The sequence below is a fragment of the Ipomoea triloba genome, chromosome 13 (genome assembly GCF_003576645.1).
Source record: "Ipomoea triloba cultivar NCNSP0323 chromosome 13, ASM357664v1".
NCBI classification, from domain to species: Eukaryota; Viridiplantae; Streptophyta; class Magnoliopsida; order Solanales; family Convolvulaceae; genus Ipomoea; species Ipomoea triloba.
The window spans coordinates 23860677-23876377 of NC_044928.1; the positions used below are offsets into that span (position 1 = coordinate 23860677).

General features: G+C 37.9%; 1 protein-coding gene across 1 annotated transcript; it reads right to left on the reverse strand.

Moving 5' to 3' along the window:
- Positions 1-6018: 6018 nt before the first annotated feature.
- On the reverse strand, positions 6019-7895 carry LOC116002676 (xyloglucan 6-xylosyltransferase 2-like). Its single transcript, XM_031242841.1, has one exon. The coding sequence runs from the start codon at positions 7666-7668 to the stop codon at positions 6265-6267; it is 1404 nt and encodes a 467-aa protein (XP_031098701.1). The 5' UTR covers positions 7669-7895; the 3' UTR covers positions 6019-6264.
- Positions 7896-15701: the final 7806 nt, after the last annotated feature.

The window sequence follows — 15701 nt, forward strand, 5'->3', positions numbered from 1 at the left end:
TTTCGATTATAAATATCCAACCATAATATATATGGCAATAAGTATACAAATTAAAAATATATTTCAACTATAAATTATTCTGCCACAAAATATACATGCTGTTTTATATCTTATTTTGTTTAGAGCAAGCATATAATGATATAAATGAAACATATTTCATTTATAATTCCTTTTCTCCTGTAAAATATAAATATTTATTTCCTTATTTTAGTATCATATTGAACTACATATATTTTGTGATTTTATATCAGTATCATATGTGAGAGTTTTTCAAATAAGGGTGTAGTTTTTTTTTTTTTTTTTTTTGAAAATAAAGAAGCTAATTCATTAATCATAGGCTGAAACGTTTACAATAAAGATCGATGGAATGGTCAAACATTCCTTACAATCAGACATAGAAACAACTTCCCTAGTATAGAAAACTTGATTCGCAGACTGTTTCACAAATTTGAAGTTAAATTCTTTGAACGAACTTAAAGCTTCTTTAATGATTTGGTCAAACGTACCCAAGCCTGACACTGGTTGAATAGTCTTGCACACTACCTGAGTATCTATTTCCATTCTTCTATCCATTGACAATATCTCCATCGTCATTCTTCTATCCATTGACAATATCTCCATCGCCATTCTTCTATCCATTGACAATATCTCCATTGGGTTAAACTGCATATCATAGTTCATAGGAGTCTCTTTCTCATTGTCATGTTTGTCACCCAGGATGAGATTCACGTACGATATGACTAGTTTTATCGTTTCATGCATTATAAAAAAAGAACCCGCCAAGTAAACGAGAGGAAGAAACTCGTCAAAACAACGAGAGGAAAAACACAAAAACTGCAAACAAAATTAAACCAATAAAACAAAGCAAAGGGAAACAACAATGCGAGAATAAGAGAGTAACGACCGGTAGCGGTGGAGATGGAGGAGAAAACAGTGAATGCAGAAAAGACAATGAAGATGGACGCTGCCTGAGGTGGAGATAGCAGTAGGGGAAGATGATTGGACGCCGCCTCCGATCCGCTTACTTCACGGAGGCAGCGGCCGTGAAGAAAACAAAAGATGAGAGAAGTTCAGTAGGGTTTGCGTTACCTACAAAAACCCTGCTAGATTGCCAAACCTTCCTTATCTTATATATAACTTGAACCTAGGCTTTTATTCAAATAAGGGTGTAGTTTTAAATCTCATTTTCTACTTCTAAAAAAATTATTTGTTCTAAATAATTTTACATCTAAACTTATTTCTCAATTAGGGGTTGTTGTCGATCACCGCCCTCGTCTTTGCTTTACCTCTGCTTTACCACATTACACACTATGCCACGTCATATCCTCAATCACCCCAACTATATATGTCACACCATCAATGCCAAAGTTTTCATATATTTTACAAAATACTCATAAGCATTTCCTACTTTGAATAAGAGATTTAATTAAAAATTTACAATCACCCTATTAATGTAAATTCTTGTCAAAGTAACATGTGTAAAAACACAACCCCACGTGTGTATTTGAGTGCTTAAACTCTTTATTTATACACTGATCTGAGATAGCTTTTTACATTATACATTTTCTTTTATTTATGTTCCAATACACTTATCGCATTAATGTTTTAATTGCCCAACTTCCACATATCTAGGGTTGATTTATTTTGTTCTTCTAAATCTCTTATATCTTTGGATTAAATTTACAATAGACTATTAAAATTGAACTCTGGTGAAGTTTATAATTACCCTGTAATCTTCAATTCAATATAATGTACTTTAGAAATAAAATTTTCGCAAGACTCTGTCTTTTCTTTTTTTTGCCAACTGTCAAAAGCATCACTTCGATCTTTTTGTCGGAATGTATAAGATTGAAATATAACAATTATTGTGATATATTGTCGATTCCCCTAACAGCATAAGCATCAAGATTTACATGGCCCTACTCATCTCCATGCCATAACATCCTACTTGCCACTATAATTAATTATACGCCGGCAACTAACGTGGCCATACGTCGTAGGGTCAATGAAATATAATTTTCATTTTTAGTTGTTATTTTTTTTTAAGGTAAACGTAACTATTTCATTAATTCATAACATAAAAGATTTACATTAATGATCAATGGAATGGTAAACCATTCCTTACAGTCAGACATAGAAACAACTTTTCTAACTATGCTATAGTCTTTAAAAAAAAAACTATGCTATAGAAAATTTGAATCGCAGACTGTTTCATAACTATGAAGATATGTTCCTTCAGGGAGCTCAAAGCTTCATCAAAGATCTGGGTCTTCGTCATCATTCTTTTTTGCTTGCCCAGGATAAGATCAACACTTGTCGAAACCAAACTAAACGATTTATGCTAATGAAAATGAAAAGCTCGTGAAAATAACGAGATGAAAAATGCTCGTGAAACTAACGAGAGGAAAACACAATAATAGAGAAAATAAAAAGTGGGTAAAGTCAAAGTAGGGTTGGGAGTTCAAGACTACCAACACAAACCTCAATACCTACCTACTATTATTTTATTCAAAGGGAAAGAAAACGGAAGAAGAAGATCTGTGGCGATGGTCGGAAGCGGACAGAACTGCGACGGTGATCAGGACGGAAGAAGAGCGAGAGCAAACATAGAAGGTGACCAAAACCGTCGGCTTAAAGCTCCATTAGAGCTCGGGCAATTGGATATTTTTTAAGCAACACATTCAGTATTGCATTTTAATCTCATCGAGTCTAAGCAACACTGCATTGGTCATTAATGTCTGTCTCTTTACTCTATTTTTACCACAATCTACTCGATCATTTGAGAGATTAAAATAACAGTACTATACCACTTCAATATTAAATTATGAATTTAAAAAAATCGTGATGTACCAACAATTGGATAATTGAAACCAATAAAACTCTACAACTAAAAATGTCATTACCACTTATAATAAAAACGTTTTAAACTACCCATAAATACTAAATTTGCTCCGTACCAAAGCCAATGATCAAACCATTGAAACAGTGGGAGATCTCGTTTTAACATATCTACCGGGAGCAAAACGTGGTGGCGGATATTCTGGCTAAACAAATCCGCATCTAGAGCACCACTTGGGTGTGGGAAGTGCCTCCAGCTTGTGTCAAGGATGCGTTGTTGGCTGATTTGAGTGCTATACCGAGTGTTCGAAACATCTCGAAAGGGTGTTTGTTGTAAGGCACCGGACTTGGCTCTCCTTTTGATCCAAAAAAAAATGATCAAACCATTGACGTTTGAGTAAGGATGGATGAGTTCCTTTCACTCAACTACACCCCTAAAATTAGAACCATGTTATACATCCTTACATTTATCACTCACAAACATCTACTTTCTGGTATAACAATTATATGTTTGAGTAGTTATTGCATGTAATTTTATATTTTGTGACATTTGAAAGTAACTATTTGTGAATAATAACTATAGTTTCACTTCATAAACTCTCAATATCTACTCCTTCACTTTTATTTCCTGATATGGCAAGGATGATAAATTATCGTCATACTATGGATCTTTAAAAAATGTAAACATCAAATTTTTGAGTAAACGTGTAAAAATAGGAAATATAACTTGCGAATTCAGATAATATTTTCCTAACAACTATAGAAGTGCTTAGCATTTTCCATACCTCTACAGGCGATCTACCCTAAACAACAAATCATAGCGTGCAGAGATGGATTGCATTAGCCAAGTCAACCCACCACCAGACCTACCCCTACTCAAATCGTAGAATAAGGCGATAATGGCTCTTACTTGTCTCCATTGCAAGCAGAAAGTCAGCCAATTATGGGAGATCATTTTGCCAATGAATTATCTTAATTTGTGATTGGTTGATAATTTTTTAAAATACAACTATGAAATTTGATTATTCCTTTGATTAAGAAGTTCTCATACGTTGAACTAATATTACAAGTTCCAAATTCTGTATGATACCATGATTGATAACAAATCATTAGATACATACATTTTTTTTTCTTTTTCTTCAATCCATCTCATCAGTAAATGGAGAGAGTATATACTCCTTGACTTCTCAACACTTTCATTTTCTTATATTGGGTGAGGATAGTAAGACTTTAGAGTTTAGAGTAAGGCCAATAGTAAGGTTTTTTTGCTAAGTTTTTTCGGGCCAATGAGGATTAAGAAAAATGGAAGGGAAAAAAATGCACACGTTTACACGCCCGCATATAGAATGCTTTGCTCTTATTTTTTTTTTTCCTAGTGGACCCACAAAAAACTTTATTTGGGTGCTCCCCAGTTTTCTCTCTACTCTCCTGTCTTTCCCCTACGGAGAAAACGTAGTCTTTTTTTTTTTTTTGAAAATACGGAGAAAACGTAGTCTAGGTAACAAAATATGAAGTTTTTTTTGACAAAAAAAAAAAAAGGAAAAACAAGTTTAGGAAATGCATGTGACGTCAGAAACGCATTTCTCAAACTCGAATGACTTTTTTTTTTTTTTCTAAATACAGAGATCATACGCATTTGAGTATGTACACCATTTTTCAAATACGTATGAACTAAAAAAAAAAAATAATGGCGCCTGGTCGCCTTCTCCTGGGCGACCATTTTGATTTTGAATTTTTGATGTTTTGAGTATTTATGAGTTTTGTATTTGGCCACCAGTCTGAGTTCAACTCGAGAAATGAACACCGCCTGGTTTTCATTCACTCTTCCTTCTTGCTGTTTTTGGAACTTCTTCACTATGTTGGGTTGCCTTCTCCTTTGCCGGAGAAGGAGACGCCCCAATAATTTTTTTTTATTTTTTTTAAATGCATTACTTCTCCTTTGCATGGCGACCAGGCGCCATTAATTTTTTTTTTTGATCATACGCATTTCTCTGCGTATTTAGATAAAATAAAATAAAAGGTCATTCGGGTTTGGGAAATGCATTTCTGATGTTATACGCATTTTCCAACGGTCCTTATACCGTGGACCATGGTCCACAATGCATGGTGGACCATGGGTCATGGTTGATACTGCAATTGTGTTGAAAGGATATTGCAGTTGTGTTGAAAAGGAACTACAGTTGTGCGGAACAGAGGGCATGTCATTCATCTGGAACTGCAGTTGTGTTGAACAGATACTACAGTTGTGTTGAAAAGATACTACAGCTGTGTTAAACAGATACTGCAGTTGTGTTGAACGGATGAACGACCTCTATTCCGTGCAACTGCAGTTTCCTTTCAACACAACTGTAGTATCTTCTCAACACAACTACAGTATCCGTTCAACACAACTGCAGTATCAGTTATGATCATGGTCCACAATGCATTGTGGACCATGGTCCACGATATAATTTGCGCATTTTTCAAACTCGTTTTTCCTATTTTTGTCACCTACACCACTATTTTTTTTAGTTCATACGCATTTCTCTGCGTATTTAGATAAAATAAAATAAAAGGTCATTCGAGTTTGGGAAATGCATTTCTGATGTTATACGCATTTTCCAAACTCGTTTTTCCTTATTTTTTTCACCTACACCACGAACTCGTTTTTCCTTATTTTTGTCACCTACACCACGTTTTGTCACATTTCAACCAAAAACTCTCATTGGCCCCACAAAAAACTCACCAAAATCCATTGATGGTCATGCTCTTAGGCTTTGTTTGACATATAGTTAAAAGCTTGTAACTAATAAGTTAACTGAATAAAATTAAGGTATTTGGTAAAATTCATTGTTGAATAAGCTAATAATTGTAAGAAGCTATAAAATAATAAATTGAAATATTAAGATTAATAAATGATAAATAATGTCATTTTTTAAAATTAATTAGGATAAAAAAATAAAAGAAAAAAAAAAAGTTAAAATAAGTTATAAGCTCTGCCAGCATATGTGGGTAATCACCTGGGTAATTGATTAGTACACTTATCACTTATAGTTGTGTAAATTGTATGAGTTAAATCATTCCCTAAAACAAGGTTTGCAGGTTTGCCCATTCAATCCACACATCACTCTCTTTTTGTTACATTACTAATCTTCCATTTAAAGAAAGGTTGAATGCTAATTGGTATTTGGTAGCAGCCAGAGAAGGAATAGAGACTATATTCATTAAAAACATAGCTTGATGCCATACTTCAATTCAACTATGCCTTTCACGGAAATGATACATATCAAAGACTATGAAACATTAAAAATTGTGATGAATGAATGCAACAAGCAAGCTCGCTCTAAGGAACACAAATCATAGTACACAGCACAATGTAGTATAATTTAATGGTACACCAAAAAAAAAATGGAAGCAAGATCATCTCTTCAAGTGCAGCCAAGAAGACTATACCTTGACAGCTCTAAATGAAGGGTGAAGCAATCCAAGTTCATCTCTGATTTCGAGAGGGGCGCTCGTCTCGTTTCTGATTCTCTTCACTCTCCGGCTTTCGAGAGTTGTGTGGGTGAACCCATACATCTGCAGGATCTGGTTGTCCCCGAAATTGAATGCGCGATCCATCTGCTTTACGCACCTCCCTACTTTGTAATCCCCAATCTTGGAGCAGGGCTTGCAACCCACAAAGTGAGTCACCAATGGCCACCTATGATCCCCAAAACCGGGGTGGAAATTGTCGATCATTTCTTCGTATCGATCCACCAGAATTCCCCAGTAGCCGTGCAAGAAGTAAAGGTTCTCTAGATGCACCTTATCAGCCCATTTCTCTTGCTGGGTTGCCAAGAGATATACCATAGCAGATTGATCGTCTGCTTCGAAAACAGGCCTGCCCTTGAGCTCACTGGTTAATAATGCACCGGCATCGTCCCTGACCTTCCCTTTTGGCCCCATTGGAGCAAGGGCATCAAGAAGATCCAATGACCATTGGGTATTTCTTAGCAGAAAGCTACCAGTGTTCAACCCAATCCAGTTCTTCTTCTCATAAACCTCATGGCCCCAACCGTGGAGCACAAGGTTAGAGTCCTTGTACCTCTCCCATGGCACCTCGAATGCCATATCTGTAAACATGGCATCACTATCCATCCACCATAAGAACTCAACTTCTGGATGGGAAAGCAGGAGTTTCCTTAGTAGTGGCAGCTTAGCCCAAAACCCTGACATTTCCGGGTCCAGCAAAGCCATATTGTAGAAAATCTCGATCCCGTGAACCCGGCAGTAATCAATCTTGTTCTTAATCGATTTCAACAGGTAATGATCTCCAATCGGGTTCTCACACGGTTTCGGGGACGACCCGGTGACCAACAAAACCCTAGGCTTATTAGGTCCGAAGAAATTGGGGAAATCCGGATTGTTCTTCAACCATTCCGCCCTCTGCGCATCCCAATCGGTGATTTTCGGGCCGAGACTATACGGCTCGTTCGGATCTCTCTTGAATTCGGGCTCCCCGTCATCCTGATCAACCACAATCTTCGATAGATCGAATTCTTTGTAACTACGGCTGTCCTCGGGCCCGACACCCGACCTGGAATCAGTCGCGTTGACGTCATCTCCGACGGTTAGGTTTACTTGCTCCGCTTCTTCTAGCACGCGCCGCGGCTCCGTCCGCTTGCGGTAGTAGCTTAAAGTGTCGCTGATGTCCTTTAGATCCTTCTCGGGAGTGCCGAATCTACCGGCGCCGAGATTGCCACGTAGGACGACGACGGTGAGGACGAGGCAAAGGAGAGTAAGCTTGCCATTCCGGAGAATCCGCCGGACTTGCCATGCCTGCCTCGCACTCAAGAACCGATCTAGCATTGTCTATTTTGTTCTGCTCCAAAACTCTCAGTTTGCGATTGGAGCTTCAAAAGCTCGATGAATTTGAGATTAGAGAGCGCAGAGTGAATATGAAAGGTTGAGATATTCAGCAAACTGGCATTTGGAGATTCGGGGAAGATGATGGGCGAGTGGAGCTGTCGGTGGAGACTAACAGAGAAGATGCAAGAAGGAAGGAAGAGAGTGTTCAGACAAGGGAAAAGGGTCAATTCAATTGCCTCTCATTTTCTATTTTCTATTGAATTAAATTTTATTACTGTAATCTTCAAAAGAAAAAATATGGCTGTAATAAATATTAATTTAATTTTCCCTTATACTTATTAATTTGTTTTAATTAATGAATGCTTAATAAATGTTTTTGACCAATGAGATAATATCACAATAAAGGGTTAGAAACCAGTTTAGTTGGCGTGAGTGGTCGTGCACTCTTCTCTTTTAAGAAATTTCGGGAATTAAACTCTTTTTGTATGGAAAAATCAATTTTTAGCCAATATTTTGCCCCTTATTTGGATCGGCCCGATGCAAATAACGATTAATTTGTGTACGGTATGTGCTTAAATATGTCTCCTACAGTCAAGACCTGGTTCGAAGGAAAATATTTGCCCCTTATTTGGGTCGGCCTAATGCGAATGCGGATTAGTCTGAATATGATACGGACTTAAAAGTGCATTTTACAATTAGGACTCGATGTAAACAGAAATTAGTCTGAACATGATACAAACTTAAAGGTGATCAGGACACCTCTTACCCTAACCAAAAAGAAAATCAATAATATCAGTATACAAGTGATACTTCTTAATTTACAAACAATAAATAAAGGGTTAGAAACATTTTTAATTTACAAGTGATACTTCTTCTGGTTCTTTATCAGTATACAAGCAATACGTCAGCCATATATGTATCAAATATATATTTATTTAAATAATATATAGGTGCTTTTATATTTTAGTTATTTTATTTTCTTTATTGGTATTATAAGAATGAATAATTCATCGTTAAAAAAATTTAATAAAATTATTACATTACAAGTCGTTATATATTTTATATGGGATAATGGATCCAGACCAACCTAAATAAATTATTACGGATGGATAAATCACGAACGGACCCTTTGTGGATCAACCTGAAGGATGGACTAAGGAGCAAGCATCATGGGGACTCGAGGCCAAACACGGAACGATCCGGACCTGGCCGAGGCCGAATCCAGCTAGGTTGCCTCAGGTTTGCCCAAGCCTAGGTCGACCTCCATGAGGACATGAGGTTGGTTGGGCCGACCCTCTGGGGGTCACATCGGCCAAGCCCCATGCTCGGCCGAGGCCCCGGGGTCTCGGTTGACGCGGTCCTTTCGGCTTAAAATGCGATCCATGGCCATTGCAACCGTCCGCCTCTTTTCGATAGGTGGTTAGGACAAGAGGACGGTATAAAAACACTCCATTCTATCTCATTAGGACACCTCTTGTCTTTAAAACACACTTGTCATGTTATTACACGAATCTCATCCCTGTAATAGCATTATTCACCATTAATAGAAAGATCATCTCCGTGATATATCTTAATTGTCCTAACTATTACATATTTCTTGTCTCATTCTAACCATTGTCATAATCCTAACATAATCGGATTTTATAATTCGGGCAACCCGGGTTATTAAAATCGATCAATTATGATTTAGTTCAAATGCTTTAATATGATCCAAAGACAATATATTTTAGTCCATGGTCTTGAATGTAAAATCTTGGGTCAGTCCATAAGTAACAATCTACGAGGATCTACCTAAGAGATGACATCAACCAAGATTCAAGGACTTGACCTGACAAGAAATGTATAGGTGAAGACGTTGTTGGAATGCCATAAGATGCCTCATTTATGAAAATGACGACTACGTTTGTGTAGTTTGGTCAGGAGGAGGGAGTTGGGGAAGGTGGGGAGCTATGCACCTTGATTGTGAATTGGTTACTTGTCGATGATAACCCAACTATTAACAATAAGTTATAAGAGCATCTTCATTAGTATGGTTTTTGTACATATTTTTAAGGAGAAAATTGCTATTTTAGTCTACTGACTATTAGGGTCCTCTTAATTTTAGTCCACGACTTCCAAAAGTGTTAATTGCATACCCTGACTATTCAATTTTTGTCAATTTTGGTCACTCCGGCCAAATTGCTGGCCAAATCTCACCGGAATTTCTTAAACCTTAAAATAACGAGGGCATTTTAGTCATTTCACACCCTATGTCTTCTTCCCCGGCGAGCAACATAGACTCTCCGGCAGCCGTTATCCATCTCTCTGGCAGTGTTCCAGAACCCCGGGACCATCATAGACTCCGGCACCGTCCTAACTTACCTGCCCGTTGAAGCCTACAACGCTCTGCGCGATGCTTTCAAGCAGCAAATGACAATGTATCCTTTAGTACAAAACACCTCATCATCGTTATTCGACACTTGTTACGACTTCACCAACTATCCTAACCCAACCATACCCAAGATAAACTTCACGTTTGGTGGTAATCTGGAGGTTCATTTGGATCCTAGAGGGGTGATGGCGCCAGAAAAAATGGAAGCTCGCCGGGGAAGAAGACATAGGGTGTGAAATGACTAAAATGCCCTCGTTATTTTAAGGTTTAAGAAATTCCGGTGAGATTTGCCCGGCAATTTGGCCGGAGTGACCAAAATTGACAAAAATTGAATATTCAGGGTATGCAATTAACACTTTTAAAAGTCGTGGACTGGAATTAAAATGACCCCAATAGTCAGTAGACTAAAATGACAATTTTCTCTATTTTTAAGTGCCAACTCGGAGAGAATAGCGAAAGGAAAACAAAAACGAAAAAGCAAAAGAAAACAATTAAATGACCTCAACGCGCCCACCAACACTACTGGTGCGTGAACTATAGTTTTTTTTTTTTTTTGGGCTGGGGCATACAATAGGAGAAACAAACCATTCTCTTCTGCAACACTCGTTTTTCTTCTCTCTCTCCTCATCCTCTCTCTCCCACATAAGCTTAAGCCTTCTAAAAACTACATAAAATTCACTACTGTGGTTGACCTAAGTACATAGATCAATAACATTAGTAGGAGATAACATTTAACTCAATTATTGTAATTTTATTTTTTCATTAATTTTTTTATGAGTTAATTATATATCATAAGTTGAAAATTTGAAATGTAAAGTAGAATGATAAGTTAAATGTATTGGAATGTTTCAAAAAAAACTGCTCTTTCATATAAATGCATTAACAATTACTTGTATTATTTTATTAATCAAAATATCCTATATCTATTATGAGAAAAACAAAGGGAAAAAGTTTTTGGGTGCACTTATTAGGGGTATAGTATTTTAGAGAGGATTGAAGTAACGTAGTTTGCTATTTTATATTACTCAGTAATTGGGTAGCTTGTCAATGTCCAAACTTCATCATTTTCATCGAAGAAACAATACATGTTGCCATGTTGTGACCCAAACGATTGTCGAAAAGTACACTTAATAAAAACATTTACCATTTTGAATTAATTAGAAACTTTAGAATAAACTAGTTAGATCTAGCGCACATCAATTTCTATATTTTGATTATAATTAAAGTTTAACCGCACTCTATTCTATAATGCTAAAACGCTTGTCAGAAGAAGAGGACAGTACAAGCTAACTCAGCTAGCTAACTACTTTTTTAATTCAACTGCTTGTAAGACCATCTCCAACCAACACTGAAAAATGACATATCGATAAAAAAAAGTTGACGCAAATAGCCTCCAACGAACGCGTCAAAATAGTAAAAATTTTACCGTGGGTAAATAATATTGCGCCAAGTTTAGAAAGCACCGTATTCATGATGAAAACGATATACACTTAATAAACTTATAACATATGTGAATTGCTGATCAAATTACAGAAAAGGAAATTATATTATATAATTTTACATAATATGATGTTCTAGTATAATTTTAAAACTAAATATATTGGTATTTATGTTATTAACCCTCTTATATTTTACTTAATCTTTTTTTTGAGTGATGAGGAAAATTCGACCATAATTATTATAATATGCATTAAATAAACATATATTGTGATTCTAACCCGTAAAAGATCATGCTTTATCTTTTAATGCTTACTTCCTAATATGATAAAAAAAATTTATTTATTAGTTAATGCATTAACTGACTCGTCCAGAGTAAAAAAATAAAATAAAATAAATTTTTTTATTAATTAAATATACAAATTAATTAAATATTATCACAGAACTCAGAAGGAACTGAAATTACAAAGAGAATATAATATTACGCAAACGTAAATAACATATTTTTTAATTTAGTGAAAGACGCGGTAAAAATACGCGGCATTTTTCTTAAAACAAATGGCTTTATTAATTAACGGTGAAGCTCACGTCGTAGGCAGTTTTCATAAAGTAGGAACAGTAGACTATGTGAGGGTTTGACCTTCCTTAGGTAAAATTAGATCCGGAGAATACGATGCTGTCCGCCATAAGAACGAAGACGCGGCAGTGAATTGAGTACTATTTTAATAATTAGAGGATTATTATAAGCTAGAGAATGTTCAATTATTGCTACACTGCAGAGGATACAGCTGTACATGAGAAAATATTAAGTTATTGTGTGTTCGTTTGGCCATTACCCATTAATTAAGAAAAGAAATGACCAAAATGTAGTATGTTCTATAATCGTACAATTCAATTTTTTTTTTTCTCATATTCTTACCATCCATTTTTTTTCCCTTTTTACATTTAAACATCCTCAAACTTTTTTCTTTCCAATTTAATATTAAATCCTTTTAATTTTTCTGGATGGAACTGTATTATGAAATAAATATCGAAAAATTATACTTGAGGTCCCTTAATTATTTTTAGTGTTGAAATGTGATCCATATTTAATGGTATTAACTGATTTAAATAGTAACGGCAACAAGGGATTACGGGGTCTTTGTCAGGGAAGTCGGAGGACGTGATCAAGACGGTCATAGATGTTAAAACCCCCAGGGACTACTGTAGAAGTACAATGTGTATAGTCCGTGTATTATTGTACCCCTAAAAGGTCGGGTGTCCCTTAGGAATTGTTAAAGGGCAAGTGACCTTTGGGGAATATTATATTCCTGAAGGGTCAGGTCCTATTCCTATATAAAGGACCTGACCCTCCACTGTAATGGCATCCGGGGATCCCTTGCCTCTCGGTCTCTCTCTCTCGTTCTTCTCTCTTTTTCTCCAAGAAGGAAGCCATGGCTTCCTTTCCCCTTCTCCCTGTATTCATCCATACACCGATCCATACACTACATCATACACAATCAAACACACGTTGTGTAAATCCGTACCCCCGTTTACATTTACACCATCATTGGCGCTGTCTGTGGGGATCGCGACGAAATGCCGTGTTCCTCTAATCAACGGGATGGTGTTCACCACCATCCTCATCACCATTAACAATAACTTCATCGACCAGTTCCACCGGAGTCGCTGACAACTGCGCCGATTTCTACCCGGCCGGAGTCGTTGCTGCCACCACGGCCTCCACCAACCTCCTGCACACCATCGTCCGGCGAAAGTCGCAACCACCATCAACAAAAAAAAATGAAATGAAGATGATCGAAAGCTGAAAACCCATTGAGAGATCATTAATTCTGGACTGCAGAATACTCGCCGAGACTGATTTTTCGTCTTCACTACGGAGGTTTCGGCCATTTTTTGGGACGTTCGACGCGTCGAAAGACCTCAAAATGAGGCAAAATGCATGCGGGAAGGAGAACAACGTCATATGCACCGCCACCACCACCTCCGGCGACGCAGCAGACCCGACGAGGGCGAGAGCAGTAGCGGCGTCGGCTCCATTTTGCGAAAAAATAAAGAACGGTGGAAAGTTGCGAAGAACAGTGGCCACCATCTTCAAACACCGCCTCCACTCACCGCCGCCAGCCACCGTCTCCCCCCATCTCCGGCGATCTTTCTCCCTCGCAAAGTCACGGACCAAAATGGAGAAATGTTGAAGATGATGAACAGGAGTTTTGTTTCCTCTTCATATTATTATAATATTACTCCGTATTATGTATTATTATTATTATTATTATAATATATAAAAAAAAAGAGGCAAAAGTAGCAACAGCCGAAAGCTGCTGCTACTTTGCATAAAGTGGGGGACTTTGTCCCCACGTTATATTTAAAAAAAAAAAAAAAAAAAGGCTACTTTGCATAAAGTGGGGACTTTGTCCCCCACGTTATTATTTAAGTAAAATTATATATATATATATATATATATATATATATATATATAATAATATATAAATACCCCAGGGACTACTGTAGAAGTACAATGTGTATAGTCCGTGTATTATTGTACCCCTAAAAGGTCGGGTGTCCCTTAGGAATTGTTAAAGGGCAAGTGACCTTTGTGGAATATTATATTCCTGAAGGGTCAGGTCCTATTCCTATATAAAGGACCTGACCCTCCACTGTAATGGCATCCGGGGATCCCTTGCCTCTCGGCCTCTCTCTCTCGTTCTTCTCTCTTCTTCTCCAAGAAGGAAGCCATGGCTTCCTTTCCCCTTCTCCCTGTATTCATCCATACACCGATCCATACACTACATCATACACAATCAAACACACGTGGTGTAAATCCGTACCCCCGTTTACATTTACACCATCATTGGTGCCGTCTGTGGGGAACGCGACGAAATGCCGTGTTCCTCTAATCAATCGGATCGTATTCACCATCCTTGTCACCGTCACAACTTACTGTCGCCGTCTCGGCTCACCGGAAATTTCAGCTCTCCACCACCATCTGATCGTACAGCGTTCCACCACCGGCTACCGGTCTCTGCCGACACCATAGCCACCACCAGTCCGGTTCGCATCCACCTAGCTCATCAACTCTCCAGCGTCCGTAGCTTCGAGCCGCACCGCCCGCTATCGCTCTCTCCAACCGCGAGCCACCATCAACGACAACAACAAAAGCGAATTATGAACAAAACGCTGGTGACCACAGTCGAAGGAAGGAAGACAAATTTTCTCAGTGGAGGCTCTCGACGCGTCGAGAGATTATTTTTTGCTCCAGTGCGTAGGCGAGGAAAAGAAGAACAAGCAATCTAAAACCATAATTATAGAAGAAGAAGCAAACCAGATTCAACCAATGGCTAACCTGAGCAAGGTTTCGAATCCTCGCACTCTCATCTAAACCTTAGAGCTAAGGCCATCAAGCTACTACCACCTTTTCTTCCATTTTCTCGCCTGTTAACATTATCATGTTGTACACCAAGGAAGATTTGCTTCACCAAAACTCAACTCTACAAACTGCAATTTGCAAAAAAAAAAAAGAAACCAGAGTCTCCACCACCGCTGTCGGCTGCCACTCATCTCTCACCTGCGAAAATGAGACCAAATTAAAGGGGCAAAGATACGGTTTGAACCAACAATCTTAGGTGATTGATTCCCTCTTTCTCGAAAACAGACACCACAGATTGTACGATGGCTGTAAGCTCGCCGGAGTTGCTGCGTTTTGGGAGGAAAATCCAGTCGCTGAAGAAGCAACCACCACCTCGTACCGAAACCACTCACCATCGTTCGCAACCCCGACCTCCTAGAGTGGAGACCGAGAAGACGAGCAGCAGATTGGCGAGCTTGGTCCTCCAGTCCGACAGTAGCAATGGTGAAGACCGCCAGAGACGAACGACAGGCCTTGGCTCCTCCTTTTCCGCCAACCAATTGAACCATCAGCGTAGAACGTCGGACGACTAGCTTCTTCACTCGCAATCTTTTCCTCTTCTCCGGCATGGCATCAAGGAGACGATGATGGTGAACTGGAATGTGGTTTGCGGGTTTTCCCATTTCCTTATTATTATAATAATATATTATTAGTATTATTATATTTAAATATGAAAGACAATGGGAAAGCAGAGCGTAGGGAGCATGCATGTGAAGACCTATTTGCCTTGTTTCCTGGCAGATTCCTCATTCCCATGCATATAATTATGATTATTATTATTATTATTATTATTATATTTATGCTACAAGGGAAAGTCAC

What these genes read in the sequence shown, in the direction of transcription:
- LOC116002676 (XM_031242841.1), bottom strand. Translation starts at nt 7,668, where the DNA reads ATGCTAGATCGGTTCTTGAGTGCGAGGCAGGCATGGCAAGTCCGGCGG.